Source organism: Callorhinchus milii, unplaced genomic scaffold (genome assembly GCF_018977255.1).
Source record: "Callorhinchus milii isolate IMCB2004 unplaced genomic scaffold, IMCB_Cmil_1.0 Scaffold3, whole genome shotgun sequence".
In the NCBI taxonomy this organism is placed as follows: domain Eukaryota; kingdom Metazoa; phylum Chordata; class Chondrichthyes; order Chimaeriformes; family Callorhinchidae; genus Callorhinchus; species Callorhinchus milii.
Genome location: NW_024704744.1, coordinates 94,737,087 through 94,755,271, shown reverse-complemented (window position 1 = coordinate 94,755,271; position 18,185 = coordinate 94,737,087). Strand labels below are relative to the sequence as shown.

At 43.6% G+C, this 18,185-nt stretch overlaps 1 protein-coding gene across 1 annotated transcript; it reads left to right on the top strand.

Annotated features, from left to right (window-relative positions):
- The first annotated feature begins 132 nt into the window (after positions 1-132).
- On the top strand, positions 133-17,970 carry abcg5 (ATP-binding cassette, sub-family G (WHITE), member 5). The gene is made up of 13 exons (XM_007896844.2): positions 133-377; positions 3,195-3,316; positions 5,207-5,343; positions 6,029-6,127; positions 7,267-7,399; positions 8,330-8,469; positions 9,469-9,598; positions 11,646-11,859; positions 12,147-12,352; positions 13,317-13,455; positions 14,422-14,607; positions 16,051-16,169; positions 17,458-17,970. The coding sequence occupies exons 1-13, from the start codon at positions 223-225 to the stop codon at positions 17,649-17,651; spliced, it is 1,974 nt and encodes a 657-aa protein (XP_007895035.1). The 5' UTR covers positions 133-222; the 3' UTR covers positions 17,652-17,970.
- The last annotated feature ends 215 nt before the right edge of the window (positions 17,971-18,185 follow it).

Below are 18,185 nucleotides of genomic sequence, written 5' to 3'. Positions count from 1 at the left end.
AGCCAACAAATTGCATTGACTGTGTCACTTTTAACTCTGCTTTCCCGTTGCTCTGTCACTTTTACTTTGCGTTTTTTTTGTTTTGGTTTTTGTTCTTGTTGCTGCTGCTTTTTTATTTCTTTTTGCTAGGATTTTTGTGGGTTGGTATTGTTAGTTTTTTTTATTTAAACACTCCCCCCCCACACACACACACACACACACACACTGTAGATTTATCTAAGGATGAGTGGGAGGTTTTGTTATTTGGAAGAGGCAGACAGCGGAGAGAAACAGTCCCACAAGTCGGATCAGGAGGAATGGTTCAACCCCGATACACCAGGGAACAGAACAGCAGCCACTTGCAATGTCTGCGTCAGTCACATTAACTACACCATCAGGTAAGGACAACTGGAGGCATCTCGGCTTGTTAAGATCATTCACTAACTTGCTAAGATCGACGCAATGCAAACAGTGGGAATTATTATTCTAATCTTGTCCACAAAGGTGTCGTCCTGTAAGTTGTAAAGCCATTGAATTTCGTTGCAGGTGAAAATAATAATAATAATAATAATAATAATAATAATAATAATAATAATAACAATCCTTGCAATAGATTCAGCGCCTTATCGCATTTTTGAGACGGCTCAAAGCGCTTCGCGGAATGTACTGGAAAGTGTAGTGACTGTGTAGTTTGTGGACGAAACGTGGCAGCCAATTACGCACAGTAGTGTCCTACAAACGGTCGTGGGTTGAGGGACCAAATTATTATTTTTTTAAAAAAATATTTTGGAGAGATTATTACCCCCCGGAAAAGCAATCCGCCAATGGACTAACAACCAGGTTCCTACTTACTGCTGGTAAACGGAGGCGTGTGGAGTAAGGAAACTTGCCTAACGTTTTGCCCTGCCCGGGAATCGAACCCAGGTCCTCTCGTTTGAGAAGCGAGTGCTCACACCACTGAGCTACAGGACTCCACTTGTTGAAATCTGTGCAACGAAAACCGTGGAAATTATTTTTCTAGGGCATAAAAAGTGGCATCCTGTACATTGCAAAGGCCATTGAACTTTGATTGAGGTGAAATTAATAATAATAATAATAATAATCCTTGCATTTGATATAGCGCTTCTTGAAATGTCTACAAAGCGCTGACTGTAAAGCAGATTTGACTGTGTATTTTGTGGGTCAAACTCAGCCAATTGCGCACAGCAGTGTCCCACAAACAGCCATGGCCTGATTGACCAATTTTATTTCGGAGGATTCTTGACCAGGATCCTGTGAGAAACTCCTGGAGTTATAGATCAACAAATCGCCTCAATTGTATAGATCGCACTTATTGTTTTTTAAAAAAATGTTTTGAAAAATGTTGGAAAATGGACGCCGAGGTCTTCAGGTGAATTCGCTGTAAAAATAATTATTTATTTGTTACATTTTAATTTGCATTACAAGGCTTATTATTTTCTGTTTGGCTGTTCGTGGGACGTTGCTGTGCGCAAAATTGGCTGCTGTATTTCGCCCGCAAAGACACATAGTCACCCCACTTTACAGTATAGCTTGTGAAGCACTTTGGGACATCCTCCTGACGTGAAAAGCGCTACAATAAATGTAAGGTTTATTATCATTGTGGTTGGAAAGATCTTTGGAAAAAGTTTTTTCGTGAAGATCATGTTAATTTTGGAGCTTGAATTTGTTTTCCCGGGGGCAAGAAATTCAACAGAAATACCTGGGACGAAGCCCCATCGTTATCATGAAAAATTGAGTGAACTTGTCATATTCCCAAGAGCTGAGGCAGTTCACGGATGATCTGATTAAGGTATTTAAAGTAATGAATAGAATTGATCCACTAGAATTGATCAGTGGCAAATATTTCAGGATGTAGTGCAAAATTCTCAGCGGTCGCATGATCCCTTGCGGAATAAGAGTACCGCAGGGAAAGCAATTCATCCGTGGCTCACTAGAGCAGTTAGGGAACGCATCAAATTAAAAGAAAAGGCTTATAAAACTACCAAGAAAAGCGGCAAATCTGAAAATTGGGAGAGTTTTAGAAACCAGCAAAATAAAACTAAAAAAACTCATCAAGAGCGAGAAAAAGGAGTATGAGGTCAGCCCTTTCGCACTGAGTTGAGGAAGAACTTCTTCACTCAAAGGATGGTGAATGTATGGAACTCGCTACCCCAAAGGGCTGTTGACGCTCAGGCTTGAACATATTCAAGACTGAGATAGATAGATTTCTTGTTGCTAAAGAGATTAAGGGATAAGGCAGGGTTATGGTATTAGCAGGAGTTAGATTAGAAGATCAGCCATGATCTGCTTCTCCAAGGTTGACTGAGTCTTCAGCCACCAAACCTCTGTTTGCTGAAATTCTTCCCAAATCACTTCTCTGCCCTCCTATTATTCCCTAGAATATAGAAGAATTAGGAGTGATCTAATAGAAACATATAGGATTCTTATGGGGATTGACAGAGCAGACAGTGTGAGACTGTTTCCGCTGGTAGGAGAATCTAGAACTAGAGGTCACAGTCTTAAGATTAGGGGTCAGCCTTTTCGAACAGAGTTGAGGAAACACTTCTTTCCTGAAAAGGTAGTGAATTTATGGGATTCTCTGCCCCAGAAAGCTGTAAATGCTCAGTCCTTGAACATATTCAAGACTGAGATTGATAGATTTCTAAAGGATAGAGGAATTAAGGGATATGGGGATAAGGCGGGCAGATGGAGTTAGGTTAGAAGATCAGCCATGATCTTATTGAATGCCGGGGTAGGCTCGAGGGGCCGAATGGCCCTACTTCTGCTCCTAATTCCTTTGTTCCTATGTTCCCTGCTCTTTTATTTCCCCAACTCGCTGTCCATTTGCTAAGCTTTTAGTGTTCTTTTCCTGAAAGGATCGGTATAAATGTCAGTTATGGCCAACGGGTTGGAGTTTGGCCTTTCTTCAGCTCTTGAGATTTGCCCTGGTTCAAGGTACCCACAGATTCCTCACATAATTTCACAGTAAACGTTCTCAGGACCTGACATTTCAAAGCAATATTGCCTTATGTGGTCCGGCGTAGAAAAATTTATCCCCCGCACCTTAAAGTTTGAGCAATGAATTTTTCAAGCAAATTTGTATTGCTGCTGCGTCTGCCGTTCCATCAGGATGTAAAATGTAGTCACGTGTTGGCCAATGGTTTTCAGACCTATTTTGCTAACTGATAATTGCAATTTTCTTTTTGTTTCTTCAGTGAAAGGTTTGGCCCTTGGTGGGATGTCCATTCATACCATAAAAGATGGACACGGCATATTCTGAAGGACGTCTCGTTTTATGTGGAGAGCGGACAACTTATGGGAATTTTGGGGAACTCTGGTAATGACGAACGCACGCAAATAATGTACTCCAATTTTCTTTTGAATACCTCAATTTCTTTGACCAGTGCTTTTCAAACACACGACGATGCATAATCCTGGGCATTTGATTACACAATCTATTAGTAATAATAATAATAATAATCCTTGCACTTGATATAGTGCTTTATCACAGGTTGGAGCTGATCGATGTTCCACCCTATCGAATCCTTCCAATGTCCAAGCAGACGCCTCTCTTGACCCCTCCGACTGCCACACACCCAGCCCCAACCCTTAATCACTCTTTTAGCCTTCAGGGAAGTGCTGTTGCTGTCTCCCTAGAACAGTCTGGATGCGATGTGGCATCTAACACATGGAGAATTCCTGGTACAATCCTGTCTTATATTGTTCACCGCAGGTGAAACAGTCAGTTGAGCCATTATGGTACAGCCCTCTTTTTGTTTTGACACGTCTATTTTAAGTTTTTATTTTAAACTTTTGGACAACCAAGAACTTGTCACGCCTTTATCAATTAATAAAAATAAATAATAATAATAATAATAATTTGGTCACCCAATCCACGACTGTTTTTTTTTACGTGAGCCTCCCTTCCACCCCATGCCAAGCAAGCACCAGTTTTAGTGCAAAACCAGTCAGATAGAGGCACGTTGCGTGTCTTGAGTCTGTACAAATATTAACGAATCATGTTTTTTGTTCAAATCTGTTTTTAATAACAGCGGTAAAATAATTGGAAAGGCCCGAGTGAAGTGGTTAAAGATTTGTTCTGGCACATAAACCCTCCACATTAATTGGCCATTCATTTCATGGGTGTCTATGAGACTTGCTGTGCACAAATTATCTGCTGTACTTGTCTGCAAACACACAGTCATCACACTTGACAGCAATTACCTGTGAAGTGCTTTGAGATGTTTCGACGGCGCGTAAGTGCTGTTTGAAATGCAAATGCAAAGGTTGTTAGAGGGAGCAAGAAAAACCATGAGTGCCAGAGAAACTGAAATGAAAAAGCAAAAATGCACAGCAGGCAGATCCGATTCCAAAAGAGAAAGATTGGTCAATAAACATTTCAGATGTCGTCCTCCTTCAGAATTCGAAAGAAAGATATGACTTGGCTTCTTTACGTTGGTAAGCGAGGCTGGTGTTATCGGATAGGGGCCGTACTACTTAATCATTAACACTGATGACATTTATCTGGATAGTTTTACTGTAGATGCCCAAGGTACTTCTGGCTAATGTTAAGCAGAAAAAGAACTTGCAATTTTAAAGCTCTGTATGCACGGAAATGTTTCGAAGCCCTTTACATTAATTGTTGAATCTTTCTTACTTACACAAGTGGTTGCCACGTTTGCCTATAACGCAAATCACTGCAATTGAATGTACTTACCAACAAAGCACTTTGAGCCATTTCAACATTATGAGGCACTGTAAAATTCAAGTTCTTTCTTTTGATAACAACAATCTAACAATAATAATCCTTGCGTTTGATATATTGTCACGTCTTCGAGGCGTCTCAAAGCGCTTCACAGAATATACTGTACAGTGTAGTGACTGTATACTTTCTGGGTGAGACGCAGCAGCCAATTGCGCACAGCAGTGTCCCACACACAGTCGCGAACTGAGTAACCAAATTATTATTATGTGTTTAAAGGAATTATTACCCCCGACATTTCGTCCTGCCGGGAATTGAACCCAGGTCCTCTTGCTTGCGAGGCGAGTGCTCTAACCACTAAGCTACAGGACTCCATGTACACAGTATATACAATACCAGTACAATACAATTCACATTTATAATAGTGCCTTTGACTCGAGAGGACATCCCAAAGCACTATATAACCATATAACAAATAAATGTCACTGGGTTTTAATGTGATTCCGACTGCATTTCCGTTCCTAGGTTCTGGAAAAACCACTTTGCTGGATGCCATTGCTGGAAGGCTAAGACGGTCGGAGAATTTACTCGGGGAAGTGTACGTGAACGGATGCAAACTGAAAAGGGAAGAGTTTCACGATTGCTTCTCATACGTCTTGCAGGTAATCATAAATCATAACGGAATTGTTCCTGTTTCCAGATTGCTGCCCTTGCAACAGTCCCTAAGTACATTCTTCAGCAACGGTTTGATGGGTCTATGGACAGTTTATTGTAACACAAACCTTTTCACAACAATTTTAACTTAAAATAGGACCTTTCATGATTGGGAGAGTGTCTCAAATAAATATAGAGTTGGTGCCAGTTTGGAGGAAGCTTAGTGGGTGGGCGAGAGACTCAAAGAGCAATCAGAGGTAGGCTTTCTGAAGCCGCATTTTTATGCAGGATTTTAAAGGGTATAACTGATTCTTCACAATTCTATTCTAAACTTATGGACGATGCACTGTACTGTAAAACAGTTTGCTTAATGACAACATTTATTAACACTGTAATCGAGGAGACTCTAAATGACAACAATAAAGAGAATAATGTGAAATACGACTGACTAAATCTTCTCGGTGAGTAACAAGATGTTAAGCAAAATTTAAATTTCTCAGTATTATCAAAGCCTCCGGTCCATTTCACAGTAGAGTGATGCAACCAATTCACGGCAGCGCCAGAGTAAAGGCTTTTGAACTTATTTTTTATCCAAAGTTTACTTTCACAAAAAAGAAGAAACCAGCTAAAAGCAGTCACTCGTGGATGTGATCTCGAGTCCAGAGTGAGCCTGATCCCTGTTATCTTTTGCAGAGTGACAATTTACTCAGCTATCTCACAGTACGGGAAACTCTGATGTTTACAGCCCTCCTAACACTACGTGGCTACTCTGCTGATGCTATCAAACAAAAGGTAGGCTTGTCCCGTCCCTTGGAAATAACCAAAGCACTGAACATTGGTGAGCATTGGTGAGTTAGACCACAATCCATGTGTTTGCAAAACGCATTTCTTTTAAACTCGTTCTTGAACTGTGGGCAACACCAGAAAGGACTTTCCCTCGTTCCACTTGAGATTAATAATGCAATAATAAATAATAACAATGCGCTTCATAGAATATGCTGCGAAGTGAATTGACTGCACATTTTGTGGGCGAAACACAGCAGCCAATTGCGCACAGCAGTGTCCCACAAACAGTCGTGGATTGAGTGACCAAATAAAAAAAATTTGGGGGGATGGGATTATTATCCCCGGAAAGAGATCCATCGATCGACTAACAATTGGGTTCCTATGGTGGGGTGGTGTTGGGGGTGGGGGTCTGATTGAATTGCTGCAATCTGTGTGGAGATGATGTTCCCACAATGGTGTTAGATAGAGAATTCCAAAGTTTTGACCCGGCGATGATGAACCACTGGCACAGTAGCTTGAACGTGATGAGACGAATGGCCTTATTCTATGCTGTACACATGGACTTGATTCTTTCTCTGCAAATTCACAGAGGTTTTCAAGTGAAGCTCCAGGTTATTTATTGATCATGGGCACAGGGACTCAGCTCCTGTTAATTCAGCAAGCCAAAGCCCTAATGGGTAGCGCGGTCCTAGCTGGACAAGCACTGGGATGCTTGCAATGGCAAGCTGTTTTAGCTGTTAAACTCATGGCAGTAGGCGGGGTTCCCAAGCCTTGGCTCTTGCCAATCTGGGGCTGTGTAGTGTGTGTCCTTCCAGGGAAAAACTGGATCCATACCAAACAAAGAGAGGTTTTCAAACATAGCGTATGTGAAACTCTGAGCCAGTTTGATTTAACTCGACGGTCAAATTGGTACTATGTTACTCTCCCTATAACCTTCACTTCCTGGACAGATATCCAAACAGTTCCTTCTCAAATGTACCAATCGATTGCTTTATCGGTCTGTCTGTTTCACAAATTAGAAGTTTCTTTCTGATCTCCAATCTGGCTGAAGGCGTGTAGGTGGGCTGGAGTTTGCGAATTCTCCGGCTCTTAAGCAATGCAAGCGGAGGATTGACTAATGGGAATCGTACACTGGTGCCTTGCAGGTGGAGTCTGCCTTGCTGGAGCTCAGTCTGAGCCACGTGAGCAATCACATCATCGGAGGTCACGTCTTTCGGGGAATCTCTGGCGGTGAACGACGTCGGGTCTCCATTGCGGCTCAGCTTCTACAAGATCCCAGTAAGTGCCAGCGCAATGGCAGCTGATTGCAAACTTGCTGGGATATACATAGAAACAGTAGTAGGCTATTCAGCTCCTCATGGCTGATCTGTACCTCAGTCCCTATTATCTGACCTTGCTCCATATCCCTCGATACCCTGACCTAGCGAATAACCTCAGTGTTGAAGATGTGAATGGATCCAGCATCCACTGCCTTTTGGGGGAGAGGGTTCCAGATTTCCACTACCCTTTGGGTGAAAAAAAGGCCTCCTGGTTTCACTGCTAATTGGCTTATTGTTTCCAATTAATTTATCTTATTCGCGCCAGTTGATAATTGGTAACAAGAGAGCATAAACGCTCTAGCAGAGTTATGAGAGAAGTTAACTGTTCTTCACGAGGCAGATTATCAACATATTTTAACCCGATTCTAAACCTGATTGAGGTAAACCTCGATTCACACTGGCTGATAAATTGGTAACAAAGGACCATCATTGGAAAAATTTAGTTAAGGGTGGGGTATTAAATTATTTGATACCAAAGGTTATTAAAACATGGAATGCTTTACCTCATGTGGCTATTGAGGCTAAAAGCAAATCAACTTTTAAAAGAGAATTGGATAAGTATTTGAAGATAAGCAAAGTAAACGCACCGCAGGGAGGAAAAAAANCAGGCAATAGGGTTTGGAGTATAAAACATTCCATTTAGTTCCGGTCAATCTCATTCTGTAAAGTGCTTTGAGTTGTTTCTTTTCCACAAAGAAGCACAATCTAAATGTAAGTCGTTGATGTTGAAATCATCGCATCATTTGCAAGTGCAATTGCGTTAAATTCAGTTTTGCCTTTCGATTACTGCAATATTATCAAGTAAATGGCTTAGAGTGGATCGCGAGTGAATTTGCCGTGCAGTTTGTATCATGTTATCGATAAACCTCTGCATGTTTGCTTTTGCTAGGGGTCATTTTGCTCGATGAACCGACAACAGGTCTGGACAGCATGACTTCCAACCAGATTATCAGTTTATTGTCTGAACTGGCCCGTAACGACCGGGTAGTCATTTTAACAATACATCAGCCCAGGTCGGAACTTTTCAAGGTATGGGGACCGTTTGTTCCTTGCTACTGAGTTTGAGGTTGTGGGAAGGTGAAATTCTCCGACTGTCAGGGTAATTTTGCGAGTTATAAGTGAGCTTCGACAAATTAGGAGGGACAATGCGCTTCTTCTGTGCTGGAGGCTTACATTGGGATGCTATGGATGCGTTTCATCAGAGTTGCTTCAATTGTCGAGCAGAACATCCATTGCTTTACAGTCGTTGGATGTAACGTAGGAGCCCAATGGACCAGCCTGGGCTAGTTACAGCCCTGATTCCGAAATCCTTCTTTTCGATGAGACATTATGCTCCCGTCTGCTTGTTCCTGAGGTGGATAGTAAATATTCCATGACACTATTTGAAAAGAAGAGGAAGTTTCTCCTGTTCCTTGGCCATTCGCGCAGTCGTCCAGCTGAATACTTCGAGCAGCAATACATTACATTTGCACAGCGCCTTTCGCATTCGGGAGGACGTCCAAAGGCGCTGGACAGTCAGAGATTTGGACCCGAGCAGGGGGTTGGGATCTGGAGGGGTGGAGAGCAGGGGTAGGAGGGTGACTGAGGGCGCAGTCAAGGAAGAGGGTCTTGAGACGTGCCTTGAAGGAAGGCGAGGGAGGGAGGGAAGCAAAGGGACTGTGGGATGGAGTTCCAAAGTTGAGGGGGCAGAGAGGCTGAAGGCCCAACCGCCCGCCGGGGTGGGCCAGTGGGGGACGTGTAGCAGGCTGGAGCCCGCTGAGCGGAGTGATTCACCTCACACGCCGTTTGTGGGATCTTGTTGGTGTACGTATCTGCCACATTTGGCCACAAACATTCGGCTACTCCAACTGAAAACGCAGGGATTGAGAATTAGATCAGGTAGCTCCAGTGGAGAGCCGAGGACCAGAATATGCCCGATGGCCTCGTTCTGCGGCTGTAACACAGCTACTTTGAGGGGCGTGCATTTCACTCAGCCGCCCACGCAGCCTGTCGTTTCATTTTTGTTTTCCTTTGCATGAATTTCTTCAGTTGTTTGACAAAATTGGCATCATGAGCTGTGGGGAGTTGGTGTTTTGCGGTGGCCCTAAAGAGATGGTAGAATTTTTCGGTGGCTGTGGATACCAGTGCCCTGAATACTGCAACCCATTTGATTTATATGGTAATACTGTATTTTTTTTAGTTCCTCCTCTCTCTCTTTCTCTTTCTCTCTCTCTCTCTCTCTCTCTACTTACTTACTGGTAAGTAGGACCCGGTTGTTAATCGATTGGGGGATCGCTTTTCCAGGGGTAAAAATCCCTTCAAAGACAATAATTCATTAAAAAGTAATAATAATTTGGTCACTCAATTCACAACTGTTTGTGGGGACGCTGCTGTGCGCAATTGGCTGCTGTGTTTTGCCCACAAAATATACAGTCAATTCGCTTTACAGTATATTCTGTGAAGCGCTTTGAGACGTCTCGAAGATGTGATAAGGCGCTGTATCAATTGCAAAGATTATTATTATTATTATCCGAAATAGTAACCTGCTTTTCGGATTGTGGATGCCTTGCCTTTCTGAGTTATGGACTGCTAAGCTGCTCCGTTTCCAGTGCACGTCCTTGACAGGCAGTGAACTAATTTCAGGGAGGAAAGAAATTACAATTTTACAGCGCAGTGGAACAGCTGTGTAATTAATGCAGAGCTGCAGGCAAACAGGCCCTGAGCTTTAAAGACTCACTTTACGGTATATTCTGTGAAGAGCTTTGAGATGTCGCGAAGACATGATAACAGCAACGCAACTTGTGCTTATATAGCGTCCTCCATGCAATGCCTCAGAGCGCTTAACAATGGCGGAGTCTAGCTCCGAGCTGGGTGGGGGGGTGGAGGTGACTGTAAGCACTTGGAAGAGGAAGGTTTTAAGGCGGGACGTGAAAAATGGGAGAGAGGGGCCAAGGCGGAGGGATTGAGGGAGAGTGTTCCAGAGTTTCGGGGCGTAGTGGCTGAAAGCGCGACCTCCGATGGTGGGGTGGAAGGTGTGAGGGACGAGCAGGAGGTGGTGCCAGTCGAGCGGAGGTGCCGGGTGGTGGATTAGGGAGTGAGGAGGTCGGAGAGGTAGGGAGGTGCCAGCGAGTGAAGGGATTTGAACACGAGTGTGAGGATCTTGAAGTCGATCCGTTCGGTGATGGGGAGCCAGTGGAGCCTGGGCCAGAACTGGTGAGATGTGGGTACGGAGTTTGGTCCGGGTCAGTATGCAGGCGGCAGAGTTCTGAATAGCCAGAATTTTTGAATGGTGGAACTGGAGAGACCGGCGAGGAGGGCGTTTGAGTAATCCAAGCGGGCGGTGACAAACTCATGCACGAGAGTTTTAGCTGCATTTGGAGTAAGGTATGGTCGGAGGTGGGCAATGTGGTGGAGGTGGAGGAAGGCGGTCCTGATCAGGGACGGGATGTGGGGGAGGAAGGACAGCTGGGGGTCAGACCGGACACCTAGATTGCTCCCAGGTTCAGTGAGTCTGAGGGAGAGCCCAGGGAGGTTGAGGAGTTCATATTTGTGGGGACGCGGCTGTGCGCAATTAGCTGCCGAAGACGTGAAAAGCGCTCTATCAAATGCAAGGATTATTGTTATTATTATTAGATCCGTTGACGGGAGTCAAGGACTATGGCTTCCGTCTTGTCCACATTCAGCTGCAGGAAGTTTGCACTCATCCAGGCCCTGACGTCTGCCAGACAAGCTGATAGAACATCGACAGACCTGGGGTTGGTACCGGAGGAGGCAAAGTAGATTTGTGTGTCATCCGCATACATGTGAAAGTTTATCTCGTGTCTGCAGATGACACCTCCAAGAGAGAGCATTTAGATAAGGAAAAGATAAGGCGCTATATCAAAAGCAAAGATTAATATATTATTCATATTATTATCAGATGTTACTAACAGCTAAAATCCCTCCTCGTCCAAATTCAGCCTCAAAAATTCAGACGAATTGACCATTAATATCATTGTTGGTTGTGTGATGTTGCTACCGCAAGTTATCTGGCAAATTTGCCTCCGTGGCATTAATTTCATTTCAAATTATTCTCACTGTGCGAAGCTTTTACATGAAAGGCACCACATAAATGCAAGTTATTAAATGGGAGAAACCACTGAACTGGTTTTCGCATCAGTCGGGGAATAATGATGAACAGCCGAGAAATGTAGTCACTCATAATTGTTCTTCTTAACATGTTGCAGTGGATCTGACCTCCGTCGACACAAGAAGCAAAGAGCGAGAGCTTCAAACTTACAGCCGAGTCCAGGAAATCTCACTGGTGTATCGGAATTCAAACATACATAACGACATGCTGAAGAGCATTGCCAGGACAAGGCAGTCAAAACATTCATCTTCTATACCTTTCAAAAGCACGGATTCCCCAAGCACTGCCTTCAAGTTCTGGATACTCTTCAGGTAACCTATTCCCTTGCCCTGCGGCGCTGATATAGAACATAATATAATCCTTGCGCTTCATCTCGAGCCTCGTCACGTCGTTGAGACGTCTCGAAGCACTTCACAGAATATACCGTAAAGTGTAGTGACTGTGTACTTTGTGGGCCAAACACGGCAGACAACTGCGCGCAGCAGGGACAGACACAAGCAGACAGAGAGCTAGACAGAGACACAGACAGAGAAAGAATTAGATAGAATGTACAGCACTGGAAAGGCCACTCACTACTGTACACTCTGTTGGGTTGCAGGAGAATCACGAGGAACTTATCGAGGGACAAAATCGGGATCGTTATGCGGCTTAGTCAAAACCTGCTGTTCGGCTTGTTCATCGTGTTCTTTGTGATGAGACTGGGCAGTGATGCATCAAAGGGTGCATTGCAAGACCGGATAGGAATCATCTACCAGAGTGTAGGTGCCCCACCTTATACAGGCATGCTGAATGCTGTCGCTCTATGTAAGTATCTTACCCCTTTTGATGAGTAACTCAACCCCATTCTCGTTTTGGTTGGTTCGAGTTTGCGTCAGTAAAAGATTAATTGAGTTGCAAGTATTTTCTATGACCGGGGTAACTAATTTGGGAGGAAAGGGAGCTGGTGTTTGAGAATGTTGACCAACATACGGGGGGGGNAAAAGCTAGGGTTTTAAGAGGGCTTCAAAGGCTGGCCAAGAAGGGACTGGCTCATTCCACAAAGAACTTGATCTCCTTCACTGAATTGTAGCTGATCTCAATTCCTTTGCCGCTGTACTTCTCTTCAAGTACATTGTTTCAGGACCATTTGTTGAGTTGAAGCAAGTTCCGGTAGTTTGTACTGTAAACTGTTTTCGTACAAGGCTTTTTGTCTGCGGGCACAAAGTTTTCTTGTGTTGCGCTCGTAGAATGCCTCATTGCGGAAAACGCACAGAAACAAACTATTTGTCCCTTTCCCGTCTTTGCTGATGTTTATCTCCATATAAACCACTTGATCCAATCCCACTGCCCTGAGCCACGAAATATCACCCAGTGTTAACCTATGACAAGAATTCTCTGATAGACTGAGTAGTAGCGGAATTGTGCGTCTCCACTCTTCTACGTACAATGCATTGCATTTTCATACCATGTTTCACTTCGGGGAGGATTTTACAATACTGACTGGGCACCCGAGCTGGGGGTGGGAGCTGAGATGGTAGGGGTGGGGGATGACCAAAAGCTCAGTTAAGGGAATAAGTCTTGAGGTGGAACTTAAACGAGGTGAGGGAGGGATCAAGTTGGAGGAGGATCTGGGATAGAGTTCAAGAGAGTGGGGCAGAAAGACTGAAAGCCCGCCAGCCAATGGCCAATGGTAAGTAAATGTATTCCAACTTTCACCTTCAATTCCTTTTGCTACTACTATCTTACATTTGTGCCCTCATATTACTGACTCGCTGACCTTAATATCAAGATCCTTCATTGCGAGCTATTGCCGACCAGGAAAGTACAGATGGCCTGTATCAGAAATGGTTAATGTTGGTGGCTTACATAGCTCACATCCTCCCATTCAGCATCTTCAGCGTGGCTATTTACAGCTTCTTTGTCTACTGGTAAGAATATTTTAAGCATTTTAGGATCAAGCAACTGGGGGTTAGAGGGGTGTGAAGGAACGACTTGATGAAAACCTTTAGTAGTTGTGGTCGGAGGTGGGGTTTCTTTTAATTCCACATTTTTCCATAGATTTACTTCTGTTCTCTCTCACAACGGTGTTAACTCGTATATAGGGAGTAATAGTTCCATTGGTGCCAGCATTCAACATAGGGCAGTGGATAGATAATCAGGAGTGGGAGCCAATTTTATATGGGGGGATTGTTGCCCAAGACACTGGAAGGAACTCCCTTCACCCTTCAAATAGAGCCACGAGATCCTTAATGTCCAGCTGAACAAACAGGACCTCAGTTTAATGAAGGATGGCACCCCCAACAATGTAACATCCCCCAGCACTGCATTGGAGTGTTATAATAATAATAATAATAATAATCCTTGCATTTGATATAGCGCTTTTCACGTCGGGAGGACGTCCCAAAGCGCTTCACAGAACACACACTGTAAAGTGAATTGACTGTATATTTGTGGGCGAACGCGGCAGCCGATTGCGCACAGCAATGTCCCACAAACAGTCGTAGATTGAAAATGACCCATTTTATTATTGTTTTGGTTTTTGGAGGGATTATTATTAGGTGTGTGGAGTAAGGAAACTTGCCCAAGGTTTCGCCCTGTGCCTGGAATTGAACTCAGGTCTCTCACTTGCAAAGCGAGTGCTCTAACCACTGAGCTACAGGACTCCACGAGTTATCTCAGACACGTGCCATGGGTGGACATAGGGATTAAACACACAACCTGTGGATTTACAGACAAGGCCCTTGACAGTGAGGAGCCAAAGTTAATTTGGGACATCGGGTGTATGGGACATGTTTAAAATGAAAAAAACTGCAATAAAGAGTTTACTCGTTTACCATTTAGTAGTGGAAATAAGTACTGATATTCTGTGTTTGTTCTGAATGCTTGTTACCCAGGACTGTGGGAATGTTTCCTTTATGGGAAAGGTTTGCGTGTTTTTTTGGAGTGCTCATTGTGCCACATCTGGTGGGGGAACTCCTTACACTCGTGTTTCTTGGCATCGTTCACAACCCAAATGTTGTCAACAGCGCTGTGGCTTTGATTAACGTGGCAGGACTTCTGGTTGGATCAGGCTTCCTGAGGTGAGTTCTCTTCAAAATAGCATGTATGATCTCGTCTTGCTGTGACACATAATGTTAATAATCCTTGCATTTGATTAGTTTCAAAGGGGATCACAGGGAATGGCTACGAAAACACCTTTACGTTATCAAATCCAAGATGTTTTCTCCCCTTGTTGGCACTTTTACAAACTGAGTCATAAAACAGTCATCCTTTAACTCTAGTAACCCCTTCCCTATCTTACCCGTAGACACATTATTATCCCAATCAATTTCAGGTAAGTTAAAATCTCCAATCACTATGGTCGGCTCCTTACTAATGGCCTTCCTTATCTCACCCTGGTTTGGGAGTCTATAGCAAATCCCCAGTAATAGCTTATGTCTGTTACCATCTTTTAATTTTAACCAAAGTGATTATGTGTCTGCCCTTTCCTTGTTTATACCCTCTCTCACTTGTATCTCAATAATGGAGCTTATATACAGTGCCACACCATCTCCTTTTCCCGATACAGTCCCTCCTAAACAGTTTATAACCTTCCAGATGCGTACCCCATTGATTTGTACATGGGGTCAAATAAACAGCTAATATCTAAATAAATTGGAATATTAGAACAGTTCTATGTTTTTGGAGTGAGCTAACTAGCTTCACAACATATAGAGGGAATTAAAGCACTGTATCAAATGCAAGGATTATTGTTATTGTATTAGCATCCATGCTTTGCTCCAGCTCCGATTCAAGATTTTTGCAACAGCGCAAAAGTAGGTTCTGGACTTCTGTTTTAAGGACTCAATCCATTAAACCTGAATCTAATTTAATCTGAATCTGCATCAAACCGAGCAAGGCTCTGGTTAATGGCAGCACTGCGCTGAGGCCTGGAGGGAGCTAACGCAGTATTCAAAAAGGGAATCGTGAATTAAGGCTGGGAGGAGAGGAGGTGAAATGAATTACTGAACAATCACAGTCCTATTCTCCTGCCCGCATTCTCCCTTGCGACTGTGATCTGTTGCTTCTCCCTCACCACCTCCGTTCTATCATCAGTGACTAGCCCTGCAGCCACTATATACCTTCCCATCCTCTTGTGAACTCTCCTCCCAAATCTCTTCTACTTGAGCCCTCTCTCCTCACCATCTTTTACAAGATCTTTTTGACAGCGTCTTAAGTCAACACTCTTAAATCCCTCCACGCTGCCTCTCCGCTGGGGAATCCTCATCGAATTGATGACATGAAATGAATTGCTGTACGTTCAGGGATGGCTATGTGTAGACGTGGCAGTATTTCAGCCCAGTGAATCCTTGTGTTTGATAGAGCAGCTATAATGTTGAAACGTATCAAAGCACTTTGAAGGGAATCACTGTCAATTGCAGTTAGTCAGCTGCAAATGACAGTGAACTCCAGAAACATGTTCGATAGTATAGCAAAACAGCTCGACTTAACATAGATGTAACCTATAAAGGCTTTGATCTTAGGAGTACTGAAGATATGCCTGAACCATTTCTGTGGATGAGTTACCTCACGTTCCAGAAATACGGGGTGGAGATTCTGATGGTCAACGAGTTTTATGGTTTAAACTTTACATGTGGAAATGGTGAGTGGTTTTAATAATATTAATAATCCTTGCACTTGATATGGCGCCTTATCGCTTGATGGAGATGTCTCAAAGCGCTTCACACAATATACTGTAAAGTGAATTGACTGTTTATTTTGTGGGCGAAACGCGGGAGCCAATTCTGCACAGCAGCGTCCCCACAAACAGTCGTGGATTGAGTGTCCAAATTATTTTTTTTAAGGAATTATTTTTTTAAAAAATTTGAAGGGATCATCACCCCTAGAAAGCGATCCACCAATCGACTAACAACTGGGTTCCTACTTGCTGCTAGATAAACAGAGGCGTGTGGAGTGAGGAAACTTGCCCAGTGTTTCGCTCTGCCCAGGAATCGAACCCAGGTCCTCTCGCGTGCGAGGCGAGCGCTCTAACCACTAAGCTACGGGACACCACAAGCCTTAATTCGGGAAGGCACGAATTGAAATGCATAAATAAAAAATAATTGAACTTTGCACATGAACCCTGCCAGCTGTGTATCTGTATATATATATGTAGTTGATCATTTATGATTCAAGGTCACAAGCACGGCATGTTATGGAGCCGGTTCAATCAAATACATCCTTTTGGACTTTACCCTCCCAGACTGGCCAGGTTCATTCACCTATAAGTCATACCCTCACGTTTTCAATCTTGTTTTGGGGCTTGAAAAAAAACCTGCTCCCCCGTCTGTTTTTATATTGTTATTCTTCAAATCTTTCATCGATTTTAAATGCCGTTGCCATCTCGAATGGGCTCCTTGCCCAAATAACCCTCGCGTTTGATACTGTCTTTCATTATCAGTCTCAAAAGTGCTTCGCAGGTAATTGACGTCCAATGTGTTAAAAGTACACTTGGAGGTATTTCTGTATATTTTAGGTACGTTGCCAATATCGACCTGTCTGCTCCCTCCGCTCAGCAGGCTCCAGCCTGCTCCACATTCCACACCGACAGTCTGGCTTTCAGCCTCTCTGCCCCCATCCTTTCGAACTCCATCCCACAGTCCCTTTGCCTTGCTCCCTCCCTTGCCTCCTTCAAGGCAGGTCTCAAGACCCTCCGCATCAACCGTGCCTTCGGTCACCCTCCTCTGTGCCCTCCACCTCTCCTGACCCCAACCCCAATCCCCTGCTTCGGTTCAAAATCCCTGACTGTTCAGCGCCTTGGGACGTCCTCCCGACGTGAAACGTGCTGTATAAATGTAATGTGTTGTTATTTTTATGCAGTCTGTCGCTGTGTGAGTGTGGGGAAAGTCTATTTGCTGAACGTGTTTTGCCATTTATGTGTCTTCTTGCAGATGGACAATCTACAAACAACACTGCATACCCCTCTTGCTTTATCACACAAGGAATTCAGTATCTTGACACGACTTATCCCAAGGCAACTTCTAGATTTGCGTTTGATTTCCTGATACTCTATGCCTTTGTGCCCGTTCTTGTAATCTTTGGCATCATATCTTTTAAGATCCGAGATTTAATAATCCAACGGTAGCAGGAGCGAAAATTTTGTCACCTGAAATATTTGCACTCCCCCCTGTTCTAAACGCCGCAAAAATAAAGGGTAAAATAGAAACCATTTAAATCATTCATCTCACTTTATTTTTTATGATGGAAATCAAAATGTTCTAAGACTTGCTGTTCTCAGTCCCACTTTATGATTCCTTTACTCCCACCCACACCTTGTGCAATCTTGCCAACACCAGGCTTACCGAATGTGGTTCGAAACTAGAGATTGTCTGATGAACTGTCCAGGGAACAAATGTGCTACCATAATAATAATAATAATAATAATAATGCTTGCATTTGATATAGCACCTTATCACGTCTTCGAGACGTCTCGAAGCGCTTCTTAGAATAAATTGTAAAGCGAATTGACTGTATATTTTGTGGGCGAAACGCGGAGGCCAATTGTCCCACAAACAGTTGTGGATTGAGTGACCAATTTTTTTGAAGGAATTATCACCCCCGGAAAAGTGATCCGCCAATCGACTAACAACCGGGTTCCTACTTACTGCGAGGGGCATTT

Coding starts and splice junctions, on each gene's coding strand:
- abcg5 (XM_007896844.2), top strand. CDS start 223: ATGAGTGGGAGGTTTTGTTATTTGGAAGAGGCAGACAGCGGAGAGAAA. Junction 3,317..5,206: donor GGGAATTTTGGGGAACTCTG/GTAATGACGAAC, acceptor TTCCGTTCCTAG/GTTCTGGAAAAACCACTTTG. Junction 9,599..11,645: donor CAACCCATTTGATTTATATG/GTAATACTGTAT, acceptor AACATGTTGCAG/TGGATCTGACCTCCGTCGAC.